This window comes from Pseudophryne corroboree, chromosome 9, assembly GCF_028390025.1.
Source record: "Pseudophryne corroboree isolate aPseCor3 chromosome 9, aPseCor3.hap2, whole genome shotgun sequence".
In the NCBI taxonomy this organism is placed as follows: Eukaryota; Metazoa; Chordata; class Amphibia; order Anura; family Myobatrachidae; genus Pseudophryne; species Pseudophryne corroboree.
Genome location: NC_086452.1, coordinates 119,519,440 through 119,535,482, shown reverse-complemented (window position 1 = coordinate 119,535,482; position 16,043 = coordinate 119,519,440). Strand labels below are relative to the sequence as shown.

The window sequence follows — 16,043 nt, the reverse complement described above, 5'->3', positions numbered from 1 at the left end:
CCTGTGTATAGTTATGTGCAGAAGTAGAATATAGATATAAACTGTATTTACTGTATATTATGTATGCGGCGGGAATCCAGAGGAGACCACCCACAAGAGCAGTTGAGAAAGACATCACCCACCTTTTCAAATCAACCTATGACCTCTCCTGTAATGTAAGGATGCATCCCTGTGTCCAATGGACAAAGGGATTACAGTATCCATTGTATTACTTTTGGAAGTAGTGTATAAAAAGCCTGTTACTGCCTGGCCGGTCAGAAGACTCTTAACGCTATCTACCTGATTAGCGGAGGACTGGACCAGGAAGCGCATGCGACTATTCTCACGTATGTACATTGACTGTAGCCATTTACTCTGTTGTATTGTAGTGTATAAATTGTATTGTTATCCCCTTCCAGATATATACGCTGAGGTGTCGGAGCCCAGTGTTTAACTACAAATCGGTGTTGTGTCCTCTTTTCCCTTCTAGGGTTTAAAGCGTATTACATTACCTAACTGTATAAGGTTTAAAAGTTGTATTGATAAGGTGTGTACGCTCTGCGGGTACTTTGTACCGTCAGCGCTGCATAAGGTTTTAGGTGTAACATCATTGCAGTGCTTTGCTGCATAAGGTTTAGAGTGTAATAATATCATTGCGTTGCATTAATAATAAGGTTTAAAGTATATCAAGAGTGGGTGCGCGCTGTGTGTACTTTGTACCCCCAGCGCGGCGTTTGTACGCTAAGTCCGTACACGGTACGGGACTCTGTACGCAAATAGCGTACAAAGTACGTAGAGTGCATATTAAGTCTAGCGGCCGCAGCGGCTCCATGGTAAAAGTGTGTTTAAAGGTATAGCTTTATGGTTTAAGATAATATCGACATTATCACAGGCTATGAATTCATAATTACATCCCTATTTGGGAGGCACAGAGAAAGCAGAGAACACAGCCAGTCAGCACTTTGCAGAGGCCAGTACATACATATATCCAATGTAAATGGTAGCAGTATATACAGTACAGGAGAAGAATAGGCAAGAGGACAGAGCAAAATACATTAATGAAAAGATATACTACACACCTCCTCATCTGCCACATTCACATCAATGGCACCCGTAGCCAACGCCTGAGATATTCGGGAGATGTCGTTTTCCCGGCAGTAGTCAAAGATATCTTTATCTTCATCCCTACAAAGCATCAATATAGAAAACAAACCTTACGTGTGAAAAAGAGACATACAATAAGATCTCTGTATTCAGTCAGACATGCATTTTATTTTACATATTTAGAGAGAACTACTTTTTCTTCTTTCTTTATGAGCCCCCAATCTCCCATCCAGTAGCACAGGGGCCCCAAGTCAAGATACCACTGCTTACTGATGCTACTCCAGGACTTACAATCAAATGTATCAATATAAACAGTGTCTTGTATCTGTCAAAGCAGAAGGTAGATACGTGGCATATCAGCCATTCTGCTAGTCAGGGGCAGGGAATAAGGGGGTTAGAAAAAATAAGAATTTACTCACCGGTAATTCTATTTCTAGTAGTCCGTAGTGGATGCTGGGACTCCGTAAGGACCATGGGGAATAGCGGCTCCGCAGGAGACTGGGCACAACTAAAGAAAGCTTTAGGACTACCTGGTGTGCACTGGCTCCTCCCACTATGACCCTCCTCCAGACCTCAGTTAAGGAAACTGTGCCCGGAAGAGCTGACACAATAAGGAAGGGATTTGGAATCCCGGGTAAGACTCATACCAGCCACACCAATCACACCGTACAACTCGTGATACTATACCCAGTTAACAGTATGAACAACAACTGAGCCTCACGAACAGATGGCTCATAACAATAACCCTTTAGTTAGGCAATAACTATATACAAGTATTGCAGACAATCCGCACTTGGGATGGGCGCCCAGCATCCACTACGGACTACGAGAAATAGAATTACCGGTGAGTAAATTCTTATTTTCTCTGACGTCCTAGTGGATGCTGGGAACTCCGTAAGGACCATGGGGATTATACCAAAGCTCCCAAACGGGCGGGAGAGTGCGGATGACTCTGCAGCACCGAATGAGCAAACTCAAGGTCCTCCTCAGCCAGGGTAGAATTTTGCAAACGTGTTTGAACCCGACCAAGTAGCAGCTCGGCAAAGTTGTAAAGCAGAGACCCCTCGGGCAGCCGCCCAATAAGAGCCCACTTTCCCCGTGGAATGGGCTTTTACAGATTTAGGATGCGGCAGTCCAGCCGCAGAATGTGCAAGTTGAATCGTGCTACAGATCCAGTGAGCAATAGTCTGCTTAGAAGCAGGAGCACCCAGCTTGTTGGGTGCATACAGGATAAACAGCGAGTCAGTTTTCCTGACTCCAGCCGTCCTGGAAACATATATTTTCAGGGCCCTGACTACGTCCAGTAACTTGGAATCCTCCAAGTCCCGAGTAGCCGCAGGCACCACAATAGGTTGGTTCACATGAAAAGCTGAAACCACCTTAGGAAGGAATTGGGAACGAGTCCTCAATTCCGCCCTATCCATATGAAAAATCAGATAAGGGCTTTTACAAGACAAAGCCGCCAATTCTGATACACGCCTGGCTGACGCCAAGGCCAACAGCATGACCACTTCCCACGTGAGGTATTTTAGCTCCACGGTTTTAAGTGGCTCAAACCAATGCGACTTTAGGAAATCCAACACCACGTTGAGATCCCAAGGTGCCACTGGAGGCACAAAAGGGGGCATAATATGCAGCACTCCTTTAACAAAAGTCTGAACTTCAGGCAGTGAAGCCAGTTCTTTTTGGAAGAAAATCGACAGAGCCGAGATCTGGACCTTAATGGAACCCAATTTTAGGCCCATAGTCACTCCTGACTGTAGGAAGTGCAGAAATCGACCGAGCTGAAATTCCTCCGTTGGGGCCTTTCTGGCCTCACACCAAGCAACATATTTTCGCCATATGCGGTGATAATGTCTTACAGTCACATCTTTCCTAGCTTTAATCAGCGTAGGAATGACTTCCTCCGGAATGCCCTTTTCTTTTAGGATCCGGTGTTCAACCGCCATGCCGTCAAACGCAGCCGCGGTAAGTCTTGGAACAGACAGGGCCCCTGCTGCAGCAGGTCCTGTCTGAGCGGCAGAGGCCATGGGTCCTCTGAGATAATTTCTTGAAGTTCCGGGTACCAAGCTCTTCTTGGCCAATCCGGAACCACAAGTATAGTTCTTACTCCTCTCCTTCTTATTATTCTCAGTACCTTTGGTATGAGAGGCAGAGGAGGGAACACATAAACCGACTGGTACACCCACGGTGTCACTAGAGCGTCCACAGCTATCGCCTGAGGGTCCCTTGACCTGGCGCAATATCTTTTTAGCTTTTTGTTGAGGCGGGACGCCATCATGTCCACCTGTGGCCTTTCCCAACGGTGTACAATCATTTGGAAGACTTCTGGATGAAGTCCCCACTCTCCCGGGTGGAGGTCGTGCCTGCTGAGGAAGTCTGCTTCCCAGTTGTCCACTCCCGGAATGAACACTGCTGACAGTGCTAACACATGATTTTCCGCCCATCGGAGAATCCTGGTGGCTTCTGCCATCGCCATCCTGCTTCTTGTGCCGCCCTGACGGTTTACATGGGCGACCGCCGTGATGTTGTCTGACTGGATCAGCACCGGCTGGTGTTGAAGCAGGGGTCTTGCCTGACTTAGGGCATTGTAAATGGCCCTTAGTTCCAGAATATTTATGTGTAGGGAAGTCTCCTTGCATGGAACCTTCCGAATGGAATTGCTTCGTAAGAAGCTACCATCTTTCCCAGGACTCGCGTGCAGTGGTGCACCGACACCTGTTTTGGTTTTAGGAGGTCTCTGACTAGAGATGACAATTCCTTGGCCTTCTCCTCCGGGAGAAACACCTTTTTCTGTTCTGTGTCCAGAACCATCCCCAGGAATAGTAGACGCGTTGTAGGAACCAGCTGCGACTTTGGAATATTCAGGATCCAGCCGTGCTGTTGTAGCACTTCCCGAGCTAGTGCTACTCCGATCAACAACTGTTCCCTGGACCTCGCCTTTATAAGGAGATCGTCCAAGTACGGGATAATTATAACTCCCTTTTTTCGAAGGAGTATCATCATTTCGGCCATTACCTTGGTAAATACCCTCGGTGCCGTGGACAGACCAAACGGCAACGTCTTGAATTGGTAATGACAGTCCTGTACCACAAATCTGATGTACTCCTGGTGAGGAGGGTAAATGGGGACATGCAGGTAAGCATCCTTGATGTCCAGTGATACCATGTAATCCCCTTCGTCCAGGCTTGCAATAACCGCCCTGAGCGATTCCATTTTGAACTTGAACCTTCTTATATAAGTGTTCAAGGATTTCAAATTTAAAATGGGTCTCACCGAACCGTCCGGTTTCGGTACCACAAACATTGTGGAATAGTAACCCTGTCCCTGTTGAAGGAGTGGTACTTTGGTTATCACCTGCTGGGAGTACAGCTTGTGAATCGCCTCCAGCACCGCCTCCCTGTCTGGGGGAGTAGTTGGCAAGTCTGATTTGAGGAAACGGCGAGGGGGCGACGTCTCGAATTCCAGCTTGTACCCCTGAGATACCACTTGTAGAATCCAGGGATCCACCCGTGAGCGAACCCACTGGTCGCTGAAGTTCCGGAGACGGGCCCCCACCGCACCTGGCTCCACCCGTGGAGCCCCAGCGTCATGCGGTGGACTTAGAGGAAGCGGGAGAGGACTTTTGTTCCTGGGAACTTGCTGTTTGGTGCAGCTTTTTCCCCCTACCTCTGCCTCTGGGCAGAAAGAACGCGCCCTTAACCCGCTTGCATTTCTGGGGCCGAAAGGACTGTACCTGATAATACGGTGCTTTCTTTGGCTGTGAGGGAACATGGGGTAAAAATGTCGACTTCCCAGCCGTCGCTGTGGAAACGAGGTCCGAGAGACCATCCCCAAACAATTCCTCACCCTTGTAAGGCAAAACCTCCATGTGCCTTTTAGAATCCGCATCACCTGTCCACTGCCGGGTCCATAATACTCTCCTGGCAGAAATGGACATTGCATTTATTCTAGATGCCAGTTGGCAAATATCCCTCTGTGCATCTCTCATGTATAAGACTACGTCTTTAATATGCTCTACAGTTAGCAATATAGTGTCCCTGTCAAGGGTATCAATGTTATCAGACAGGGAATCTGACCACGCAGCTGCAGCACTGCACATCCATGCTGAAGCAATAGCCGGTCTCAGTATAATACCTGAGTGTGTATATACAGACTTCAGGATAGCCTCCTGCTTTCTATCCGCAGGCTCCTTTAGGGCGGCCGTATCCGGAGACGGCAGTGCCACCTTCTTTGACAAGCGTGTGAGCGCTTTATCCACCCTAGGGGATGTCTCCCAACGTATCCTATCCTCTGGCGGGAAAGGGTACGCCCTTAGTAACTTTTTGGAAATTACCAGTTTATACCAGAAATTGTCGGGGGAAACCCACGCTTCATCACACACTTCATTTAACTCTTCAGAAGGGGGAAAAAACCACAGGTTGCTTTTTCTCCCCAAACATAATACCTTTTTTTGTGGTACCAGGGTTAATGTCAGAAATGTGCAACACATTTTTCATTGCCGTAATCATGTAACGGATGGCCCTATTGGAATGTACACTAGTCTCATCGTCGTCGACACTGGAGTCAGTATCCGTGTCGACATCTGTGTCTGCCATCTGAGGTAGCGGGCGTTTTTGAGCCCCTGATGGCTTTTGAGACGCCTGGGCAGGCACGGACTGAGAAGCCGGCTGTCCCACATCTGCTATGTCATCAAACCTCTTATGTAAGGAGTTGACACTGTCACGTAATTCCTTCCACATATCCATCCACTCAGGTGTCGACCCCGCAGCGGGTGACATCACATTTATCGGCACCTGCTCCGCCTCCACATAAGCCTCCTCATCAAACATGTCGACACAGCCGTACCGACACTCCGCACACACACAGGAAATGCTCTGACTGAGGACAGGACCCCACAAAGTCCTTTGGGGAGACAGAGAGAGTATGCCAGCACACACCATAGCGCTATAAATCACAGGGATGTACACTATAATGAGTGATTTTACCCTATAGCAGCTATATATATATATATAGTATTTGCGCCTAAATTTAGTGCCCCCCCTCTCTTTTTTACCCTATTGAGCCTGGAAACTGCAGGGGAGAGCCTGGGGAGCGTCCTTCCAGCGGAGCTGTGAGAGGAAATGGCGCCAGTGTGCTGAGGGAGATGGCCCCGCCCCCTTCACGGCGGACTTCTCCCGCTTTTTTTATGTATATATGGCACGGGATTTTACACATATATAGTCTTTATGACTATATTATGTGTATTTTTTTTGCCAATGTAAGGTAATCTTATTGCAGCCCAGGGCGCCCCCCCCCAGCGCCCTGCACCCATCAGTGACCGGAGTGTGAGGTGTGCATGGGGAGCAATGGCGCACAGCTGCAGTGCTGTGCGCTACCTTAATGAAGACCGGAGTCTTCAGCCGCCGATTTCCTGGACGTTCTTCTTGCTTCTGGCTCTGCAAGGGGGACGGCGGCGCGGCTCCAGGACCGGACGACCGAGGCTGGGCCTGTGTTCGATCCCTCTGGAGCTAATGGTGTCCAGTAGCCTAGAAGCCCAAGCTAGCTGCAAGCAGGTAGGTTCGCTTCTCTCCCCTAAGTCCCTCGTAGCAGTGAGTCTGTTGCCAGCAGATCTCACTGAAAATAAAAAACCTAAATATACTTTTTTTTCTAGAAGCTCAGGATAGCCCCTAGTGTGCATCCAGCTCGAGCCGGGCACAGATTCTAACTGAGATCTGGAGGAGGGGCATAGAGGGAGGAGCCAGTGCACACCAGGTAGTCCTAATTCTTTCTTAGAGTGCCCAGTCTCCTTCGGTGCCCGCTATCCCCCATGGTCCTTACGGAGTTCCCAGCATCCACTAGGACGTCAGAGAAAATAAGATTTTACTCACCGGTAAATCTATTTCTCGTAGTCCGTAGTGGATGCTGGGACTCCGTAAGGACCATGGGGAATAGCGGCTCCGCAGGAGACTGGGCACAACTAAAGAAAGCTTTAGGACTACCTGGTGTGCACTGGCTCCTCCCACTATGACCCTCCTCCAGACCTCAGTTAGGATACTGTGCCCGGAAGAGCTGACACAATAAGGAAGGATTTTGAATCCCGGGTAAGACTCATACCAGCCACACCAATCACACCGTATAACTCGTGATACTATACCCAGTTAACAGTATGAAATATAACTGAGCCTCTCAACAGATGGCTCAACAATAACCCTTTAGTTAGGCAACAACTATAAACAAGTATTGCAGACAATCCGCACTTGGGATGGGCGCCCAGCATCCACTACGGACTACGAGAAATAGATTTACCGGTGAGTAAAATCTTATTTTCTCTGACGTCCTAAGTGGATGCTGGGACTCCGTAAGGACCATGGGGATTATACCAAAGCTCCCAAACGGGCGGGAGAGTGCGGATGACTCTGCAGCACCGAATGGGCAAACTCTAGGTCCTCCTCAGCCAGGGTGTCAAACTTGTAGAATTTAGCAAATGTGTTTGACCCCGACCAAGTAGCTGCTCGGCAAAGTTGTAAAGCCGAGCCCCCTCGGGCAGCCGCCCAAGAAGAGCCCACCTTCCTCGTGGAATGGGCTTTCACTGATTTAGGATGCGGCAGTCCAGCCGCAGAATGTGCAAGCTGAATCGTACTACAGATCCAGCGAGCAATAGTCTGCTTTGAAGCAGGAGCACCCAGCTTGTTGGGTGCATACAGGATAAACAGCGAGTCAGTTTTCCTGACTCCAGCCGTCCTGGAAACATATATTTTCAGGGCCCTGACTACGTCCAGTAACTTGGAGTCCTCCAAGTCCCACGTAGCCGCAGGCACCACAATAGGTTGGTTCACATGAAAAGCTGATACCACCTTAGGAAGGAATTGGGAACGAGTCCTCAATTCCGCCCTATCCATATGAAAATCAGATAAGGGCTTTTGCATGACAAAGCCGCCAATTCTGATACACGCCTGGCCGACGCCAAGGCCAACAGCATGACCACTTTCCATGTGAGGTATTTTAGCTCTACGGATTTAAGTGGCTCAACCCAATGCGACTTCAGGAAATCCAACACCACGTTGAGATCCCACGCTGCCACTAGAGGCACAAACGGGGGCTGAATATGCAGCACTCCCTTAACAAAAGTCTGAACTTCAGGCAGTGTAGCCAGTTCTTTTTGGAAGAAATGTACAGAGCCGAAATCTGGACCTTAATGGAACCCAATTTTAGGCCCGTAGTCACTCCTGACTGTAGGAAGTGCAGAAATCGACCCAGTTGAAATTCCTCCGTTGGGGCCTTCCTGGCCTCACACTAAGCAACATATTTTGCCATATTCGGTGATAATATTTTGCGATCACATCTTTCCTAGCCTTAATCAGTGTAGGAATGACTTCCTCCGGAATGCCTTTTTCCTTTAGGATCCGGTGTTCAACCGCCATGCCGTCAAACACAGCCGTGGTAAGCCTTGGAACAGGCAGGGCCCCTGCTGCAGCAGGTCCTGTCTGAGCGGCAGAGGCCATGGGTCCTCTGAGATCATTTCTTGAAGTTCTGGGTACCAAGCTCTTCTTGGTCAATCCGGAACCAAGAGTATAGTTCTTACTCCTCTACTTCTTAGTATTCTCAGTACCTTGGGTATGAGAGGCAAAGGAAGGAACACATACACCGACTGGTACACCCACGGTGTTACCAGAGCGTCCACAGCTATCGCCTGAGGGTCCCTTGACCTGGCGCAATATCTTTTTAGCTTTTTGTTGAGGCGGGACGCCGTCATGTCCACCTGTGGCCTTTCCCAAAGGTGTACAATCATTTTGAAGACTTCTGGATGAAGTCCCCACTCTCCCGGGTGGAGGTCGTGCCTGCTGAGAAAGTCTGCTTCCCAGTTGTCCACTCCGGGAATGAACACTGCTGACAGTGCTAACACATGATTTTCCGCCCATCGGAAAATCCTTGTGGCTTCTGCCATCACCATCCTGCTTCTTGTGCCGCCCTGCTGGTTTACATGGGCGACCGCCGTGAAGTTGTCTGACTGGATCAGCACCGGCTGGTGTTGAAGCAGGGGTCTAGCCTGACTTAGGGCATTGTGAATGGCCCTTAGTCCCAGAATATCTATGTGTAGGGAAGTCTCCTGACTTGACCACAGTCCCTGGAATTTTCTTCCCTGTGTGACTGCCCCCCAGCCTCGAAGGCTGGCATCCGTGGTCACCAGGACCCAGTCCTGTATTCCGAATCTGCGGCCCTCTAGAAGATGAGCACTCTGCAGCCACCACAACAGCGACACCCTGGCCCTTGGAGACAGGGTTATCAGCCGATGCATCTGAAGATGCGACCCGGACCACTTGTCCAACAGATCCCACTGGAAGATCCTTGCATGGAACCTGCAGAATGGAATTTCTTCGTAAGAAGCTACCATCTTTCCCAGGACTCGCGTGCATTGATGCACCGACACCTGTATTTGTAATAGGAGGTCTCTGACTAGAGATGACAACTCCTTGGCCTTCTCCTCCGGGAGAAACCCTTTTTCCTGTTCTGTGTCCAGAACCATACCCAGGAACAGTAGACGCGTCGTAGGAACCAGCTGCGACTTTGGACTATTCAGAATCCAGCCGTGCTGTTGTAGCACTTCCCGAGATAGTGCTACTCCGACGAACAACTGCTCTCTGGACCTCGCCTTTATAAGGAGATCGTCCAAGTGCGGGATAATTATAACTCCTTTTTTTCGAAGGAGTATCATCATTTCGGCCATTACCTTGGTAAATACCCTCGGTGCCGGGGACAGACCAACGGCAACGTCTGGAATTGGTAATGACCGTCCTGTACCACAATTTTGAGGTACTCCTGGTGAGGAGGGTAAATGGGGACATGCAGGTAAGCATCCTTGATGTCCAGTGATACCATGTAATCCCCTTCGTCCAGGCTTGCAATAACCGCCCTGAGCGATTTCATTTTGAACTTGAACCTTCGTATATAAGTGTTCAAGGATTTCAATTTTAGAATGGGTCTCACCGAACCGTCTGGTTTCGGTACCACAAACATTGTGGAATAGTAACCCCGGCCTTGTTGAAGGAGGGGTACCTTGATTATCACCTGCTGGAAGTACAGCTTGTGAATTGCCGCCAGTACTACCTCTCCTCGAGGGCAGCAGGCAAGGCTGATTTGAGGAAACGGTGAGGGGGAGTCGCCTCAAACTCCAGCTTGTATCCCTGTGATACTACTTGCAGAACCCAGGGATCCACCTGTGAGCGAGCCCACTGGTCGCTGAAGTTCCCGAGACGTGCCCCCACCGCACCTGGCTCCACCTGTGGAGCCCCAGCGTCATGCGGTGGACTCAGAGGAAGCAGGGGAAGATTTTTGATCCTGGGAACTGGCAGCTTTTTCCCTCTTCCCTTGTCTCTGTGCAGAAAGGAAGCGCCTTTGACCCGCTTGCTTTTCTGAAGCCGAAAGGACTGTACCTTATAATATGGTGCTTTCTTAGGCTGTGAGGAAACTTGAGGTAAATTTTTTCCTTCCCAGCAGTTGCTGTGGATACGAGGTCCCAGAGACCATCCCCAAACAATTCCTCACCCTTATAAGGCAGAATCTTCATGTGCCTTCTAAAGTCAGCATCGCCTGTCCACTGCCGGGTCCCTAATACCCTCCTGGCAGAATGGACATTGCATTAATTCTGGATGCCAGCCGGCAAATATCCCTCTGTGCATCCCTCATATATAAGACGACGTCTTTAATATGCTCTATGGTTAGCAAATAGTATCCCTGTCCTGACAGGGTAATAGACCATGCTGCAGCAGCACTATTCATGCTGAGGCAATTGCAGGTCTCAGTATAGTACCTGAGTGTGTATATACAGACTTCAGGATAGCCTCCTGCTTTTTATCAGCAGGCTCCTTCAAAGTGGCCGTATTCTAAGACGGCAGTGCCACCTTTTGACAAACGTGTTAGCGCCTTATCCACCCTAGGGGATATCTCCCAACGTGACCTATCCTCTGGCGGGAAAGGGTACGCCATCAGTAACTTTTTTAGAAATTACCAGTTTCTTATCGGGGGAACCCACGCTTCTTCACACACTTCATTCACTCATCTGATGGGAGAACAAAACACTGTCTGCTTTTTCTCCCCAAACATAAAACCCCTTTTTTGTGGTACCTGGGTTAATGTCAGAAATGTGTAACACATTTTTCATTGCCGAGATCATGCAAACGGATGTTCCTTGTGGATTGAGTATATGTCTCAACCTCGTCGACACTGGAGTCATACTCCGTGTCGACATCTGTGTCTGCCATCTGAGGTAGCGGGCGTTTTTGAGCCCCTGATGGCCTTTGAGACGCCTGGGCAGGCGCGGGCTGAGAAGCCGGCTGTCCCACAGCTGTTACGTCATCCAGCCTTTTATGTAAGGAGTTGACACTGTCGGTTAATACCTTCCACCTATCCATCCACTCTGGTGTCGGCCCCCCAGGGGGCGACATCACATTTATCGGCATCTGCTCCGCCTCCACATAACCTTCCTCCTCAAACATGTCGACACAGCCGTACCGACACACCGCACACACACAGGGAATGCTCTGACTGAGGACAGGACCCCACAAAGTCCTTTGGGGAGACAGAGAGAGAGTATGCCAGCACACACCAGAGCTATATATAATGCAGGGATTAACACTATAACTGAGTGATTTTTTCCCAATAGCTGCTTGTATACACAATATTGCGCCTAAATTTAGTGCCCCCCCCCCCTCTCTTTTTAACCCTTTGAGCCTGAAAACTACAGGGGAGAGCCTGGGGAGCTGTCTTCCAGCTGCACTGTGAAGAAAAAATGGCGCCAGTGTGCTGAGGGAGATAGCCCCGCCCCTTTTTCGGCGGACTTCTCCCGCTTTTTTATGGATCTCTGGCAGGGGTATTTTACACATATATAGCCTATATGACTATATATTGTGTAGATTTGCCAGCCAAGGTGTTTAATATTGCTGCTCAGGGCGCCCCCCAGCGCCCTGCACCCATCAGTGACCGGAGCGTGAGGTGTGCATGAGGAGCAATGGCGCACAGCTGCAGTGCTGGGCGCTACCTTGTTGAAGACCGAAGTCTACTGCCGCCGATTTTCAGGACCATCTTCATGCTTCTGGCTTTGTAAGCGGGACGGCGGTGCAGCTCCGGGACCGAACGATCGAGGTCGGGTCCTGTGTTCGATCCCTCTGGAGCTAATGGTGTCCAGTAGCCTAAGAAGCCCAAACTATCTCCAGTCAGGTAGGTTCGCTTCTTCTCCCCTTAGTCCCTCGTAGTAGTGAGTCTGTTGCCAGCAGATCTCACTGAAAATAAAAAACCTAAAATATACTTTCTTTTCTAGGAGCTCAGGAGAGCCCCTAGTGTGCATCCAGCTCAGCCGGGCACAAGATTCTAACTGAGGTCTGGAGGAGGGTCATAGTGGGAGGAGCCAGTGCACACCAGGTAGTCCTAAAGCCTTCTTTAGTTGTGCCCAGTCTCCTGCGGAGCCGCTATTCCCCATGGTCCTTACGGAGTCCCAGCATCCACTTAGGACGTCAGAGAAAAAATAAAGAAACTAAAAATAAATATAGTGTACTTAGCCATTTCAGCTCACCCATTGTGAAAAGGTGCATCTGTTCTTGGTTACACTTTCTGTATCAATTTACACTGTTAGCACAAGAAGTGATCATCAGGTGCATTCAATTCGGAATATATGCTGCTGGGCATTGCATTAATGTCTAGCTGAGCACATATTGCCATTTATGGTAGTGCTGATAACAAAAGTTTTCTCTCTAACCTCTATGGGATGCAATACTGGCAGGACACGATTGGCTGATATCAGGAATTTAATTCTCCCCATGGATTGTGTTCCCAAGGCTTAGAAGCCACACAAAAGCCTTAGATTACCATGCACAGGTTATCCCAGTCATCGGGATGCTGGCAGTCACACGACGGACACCGGCACCCCGACATTAAAGAACCTGACCGTGGAGGTGGTAAGTATTTTTGCCCCCCTCACTACCCTACCCTAACCCCCTGGGGGTGGCAGCTAGGGATAATTACATGGGGGTGGCAGCTAGGAATAACCCTGTGCCTAACCCTAACCCCCCTGCACCTAATCCCTAAAGTTCAATGCACATTTACCTTCGGACTGTCGGAGGTCGGTCTACCGGCGCCGGTCTCCCATGTGGTGTCAGGATTCCGGCATTGGTCACATGACCGCCAGCATCCCGTCGATCGGGATGCTGAACGCATCCCCTATGCACCACGCAAAACTGACTGCAAGACAGATCTTATTGCCCAGCATCAGTGCCCAACACCACTATGGGATAAATGTATGATGCCGTGTCTTTCCTATGCGTTAAGTGACATCCTGCACAGACTCTTTGTGCAGCGATATATAACGTCTCAGCATTGAAAGGTATTGAAAAGAGTCACCGGAGAGGTGGTATAATAACTCACCTCTCCGGCCTGCCTGTATCACATCCGCCTAGGACTGATGCGATACATAATGTCTCCTGGTGGGTGAACATACACAAGATCTTACAAAAAAGAGATCTGGGACCACAACATATGTGCAAAAACGTAGAGAAGCTGCGACTGGACTAGAAGGTAACACATAGCACCTTGGCTTAACATTGCTAAAGCTACTTGCACACTTGTCCAATTCTCATCCAATCCAACCTTTGACCAACCAATTGGTCAGACATTGGTGTAGTGTGTACAATCAAACAACCTCTGGTTTCATCCAATACTGGTTGTCTGGTTTTGTCAAAATATTTTTCATCTGTTCACAGTGCGGTGAGATCCTGGGGGAAGCCCAGCAATTTCTGGTGTTACGAATACCCTGCCCCCAGAGTGATGGAAACTGGAGCGTGCAAAAAGACCGTGCACCCTCTACTTGAGACCCTTTTTGGGCGCATGCAGATAAAATTTGCTATTCTAAATGAAAAAGTGCCCTCCTCAATGATCTGCCCTTTAAAAAAATAAGATTTTAAACCTACCGGTAAATCTATTTCTCCTAGTCCGTATGGGATGCTGGGGACTCCGTAAGGACCATGGGGTATAGACGGGCTCCGCAGGAGATAGGGCACCTAAAAAGAACTTTGACTATGGGTGTGCACTGGCTCCTCCCTCTATGCCCCTCCTCCACACCTCAGTTAGAGAACTGTGCCCAGAGGAGATGGACAATACAAGGCAGGATTTAGCAATCCAAGGGCAAGATTCATACCAGCCCACACCAATCATACCATATAACCTGGAACATACATAACCAGTTAACAGTATGAACAAAAACAACAGTAACGGTCCAAGACCGATGTCAACTGTAACATAACCCTTATGTAAGCAACAACTATATACAAGTCTTGCAGAGTTTCCACACTGGGACGGGCGCCCAGCATCCTCTACGGACTAGGAGAAATAGATTTACCGGTAGGTTTAAAATCTTATTTTCTCTTACATCCTAGAGGATGCTGGGGACTCCGTAAGGACCATGGGGTTTATACCAAAGCATCCAATCGGGCGGGAGAGTGCGGACGACTCTGCAGCACCGACTGAGCAAACGCTAGGTCCTCATCAGCCAGGGTATCAAACTTGTAGAATTTAGCAAAAGTGTTTGACCCCGACCAAGTCGCCGCTCGGCAAAGTTGTAAAGCCGAGACGCCTCGGGCAGCCGCCCAAGAAGAGCCCACCTTCCTAGTGGAATGGGCCTTAACCGAATTTGGTACCGGCAATCCAGCCGTAGAGTGAGCCTGCTGAATCGTATTACAGATCCAGCGAGCAATAGTCTGCTTTGAAGCAGGAGCGCCAATCTTATTGGCCGCATACAGGACAAACAGAGCCTCTGTTTTCCTAATTCTAGCCGTCCTGGCTACATAAATTTTTAAGGCCCTGACTACGTCCAGGGATCTGGAATCCTCCAGGTCACCGGTAGCCACAGGCAACACAATAGGTTGATTCATATGGAACGACGAAACCACTTTAGGCAAAAATTGCGGACGTGTCCTCAATTCAGCTCGATCCACATGAAAAATCAAGTAGGGGCTCTTGTGTGATAGAGCCGCCAATTCTGACACTCGCCTTGCTGATGCGAAGGCCAACAACATGACCACCTTCCAGGTAAGAAATTTCAACTCAACCTTGTTAAGCAGTTCAAACCAGTGTGATTTTAGGAACTGCAACACCACGTTCAGGTCCCATGGTGCCACTGGAGGCACAAAAGGGGGCTGGATGTGCAGCACTCCCTTTACAAATGTCTGGACTTCTGGAAGAGAAGCCAATTCCTTCTGAAAGAAAATCGAGATGGCCGAAATCTGTACCTTAACCGAGCCTAATTTCAGGCCCATATCCACACCTGTCTGTAGGAAGTGGAGAAGACGACCCAGATGAAAATCTTCCGTAGGTGCATTCTTGGTCTCACACCAAGACACATACTTTCGCCAGATACGGTGATAATGTTTTATCGTCACCTCCTTCCTAGCCTTTATTAAAGTAGGGATGACCTCTTCCGGAATCCCCTTTTTTGCTAGGATTCGGCGTTCAACCGCCATGCCGTCAAACGTAACCGCGGTAAGTCTTGAAATACACAGGGCCCCTGCTGCAACAGGTCTTCCCTCAGAGGAAGAGGCCAGGGGTCTCCTGTGAGCATCTCTTGTAGATTTGAGGACCAGGCCCTTCGAGGCCAGTCTGGGACAACGAGTATCGTCTGTACTCTTCTTCGTCTTATGATCCTCAACACTTTTGTGATGAGAGGAAGAGGAGGAAACACGTAGACCGATTCGAACACCCACGGTGTTACCAGTGCGTCTACTGCTACTGCCTGAGGGTCCCGAGACCTGGCGCAATACCTCCGAAGTTTTTTGTTGAGGCGTGACGCCATCATGTCTATTTGAGGAGTTCCCCAAAGACGTGTTACGTCTGCATAGACTTCTTGATGAAGTCCCCACTCTCCTGGATGGAGATCGTGTCTGCTGAGGAAGTCTGCTTCCCAGTTGTCCACTCCCGGAATGAAGACAGCCGACAGA

The 16,043-nt window shown here is 49.2% G+C and overlaps 1 protein-coding gene across 1 annotated transcript in view; it reads right to left on the bottom strand.

Moving 5' to 3' along the window:
* The window catches only part of ACBD6 (acyl-CoA binding domain containing 6), a 266,804-nt gene that overhangs the window by 58,263 nt on the left and 192,498 nt on the right, over positions 1-16,043 (bottom strand). The window contains exon 5 of the mRNA XM_063939798.1: positions 1,059-1,164. Coding sequence (XP_063795868.1) covers positions 1,059-1,164 — 106 coding nt within the window. The remainder of the gene's footprint in view (positions 1-1,058; positions 1,165-16,043) is intronic.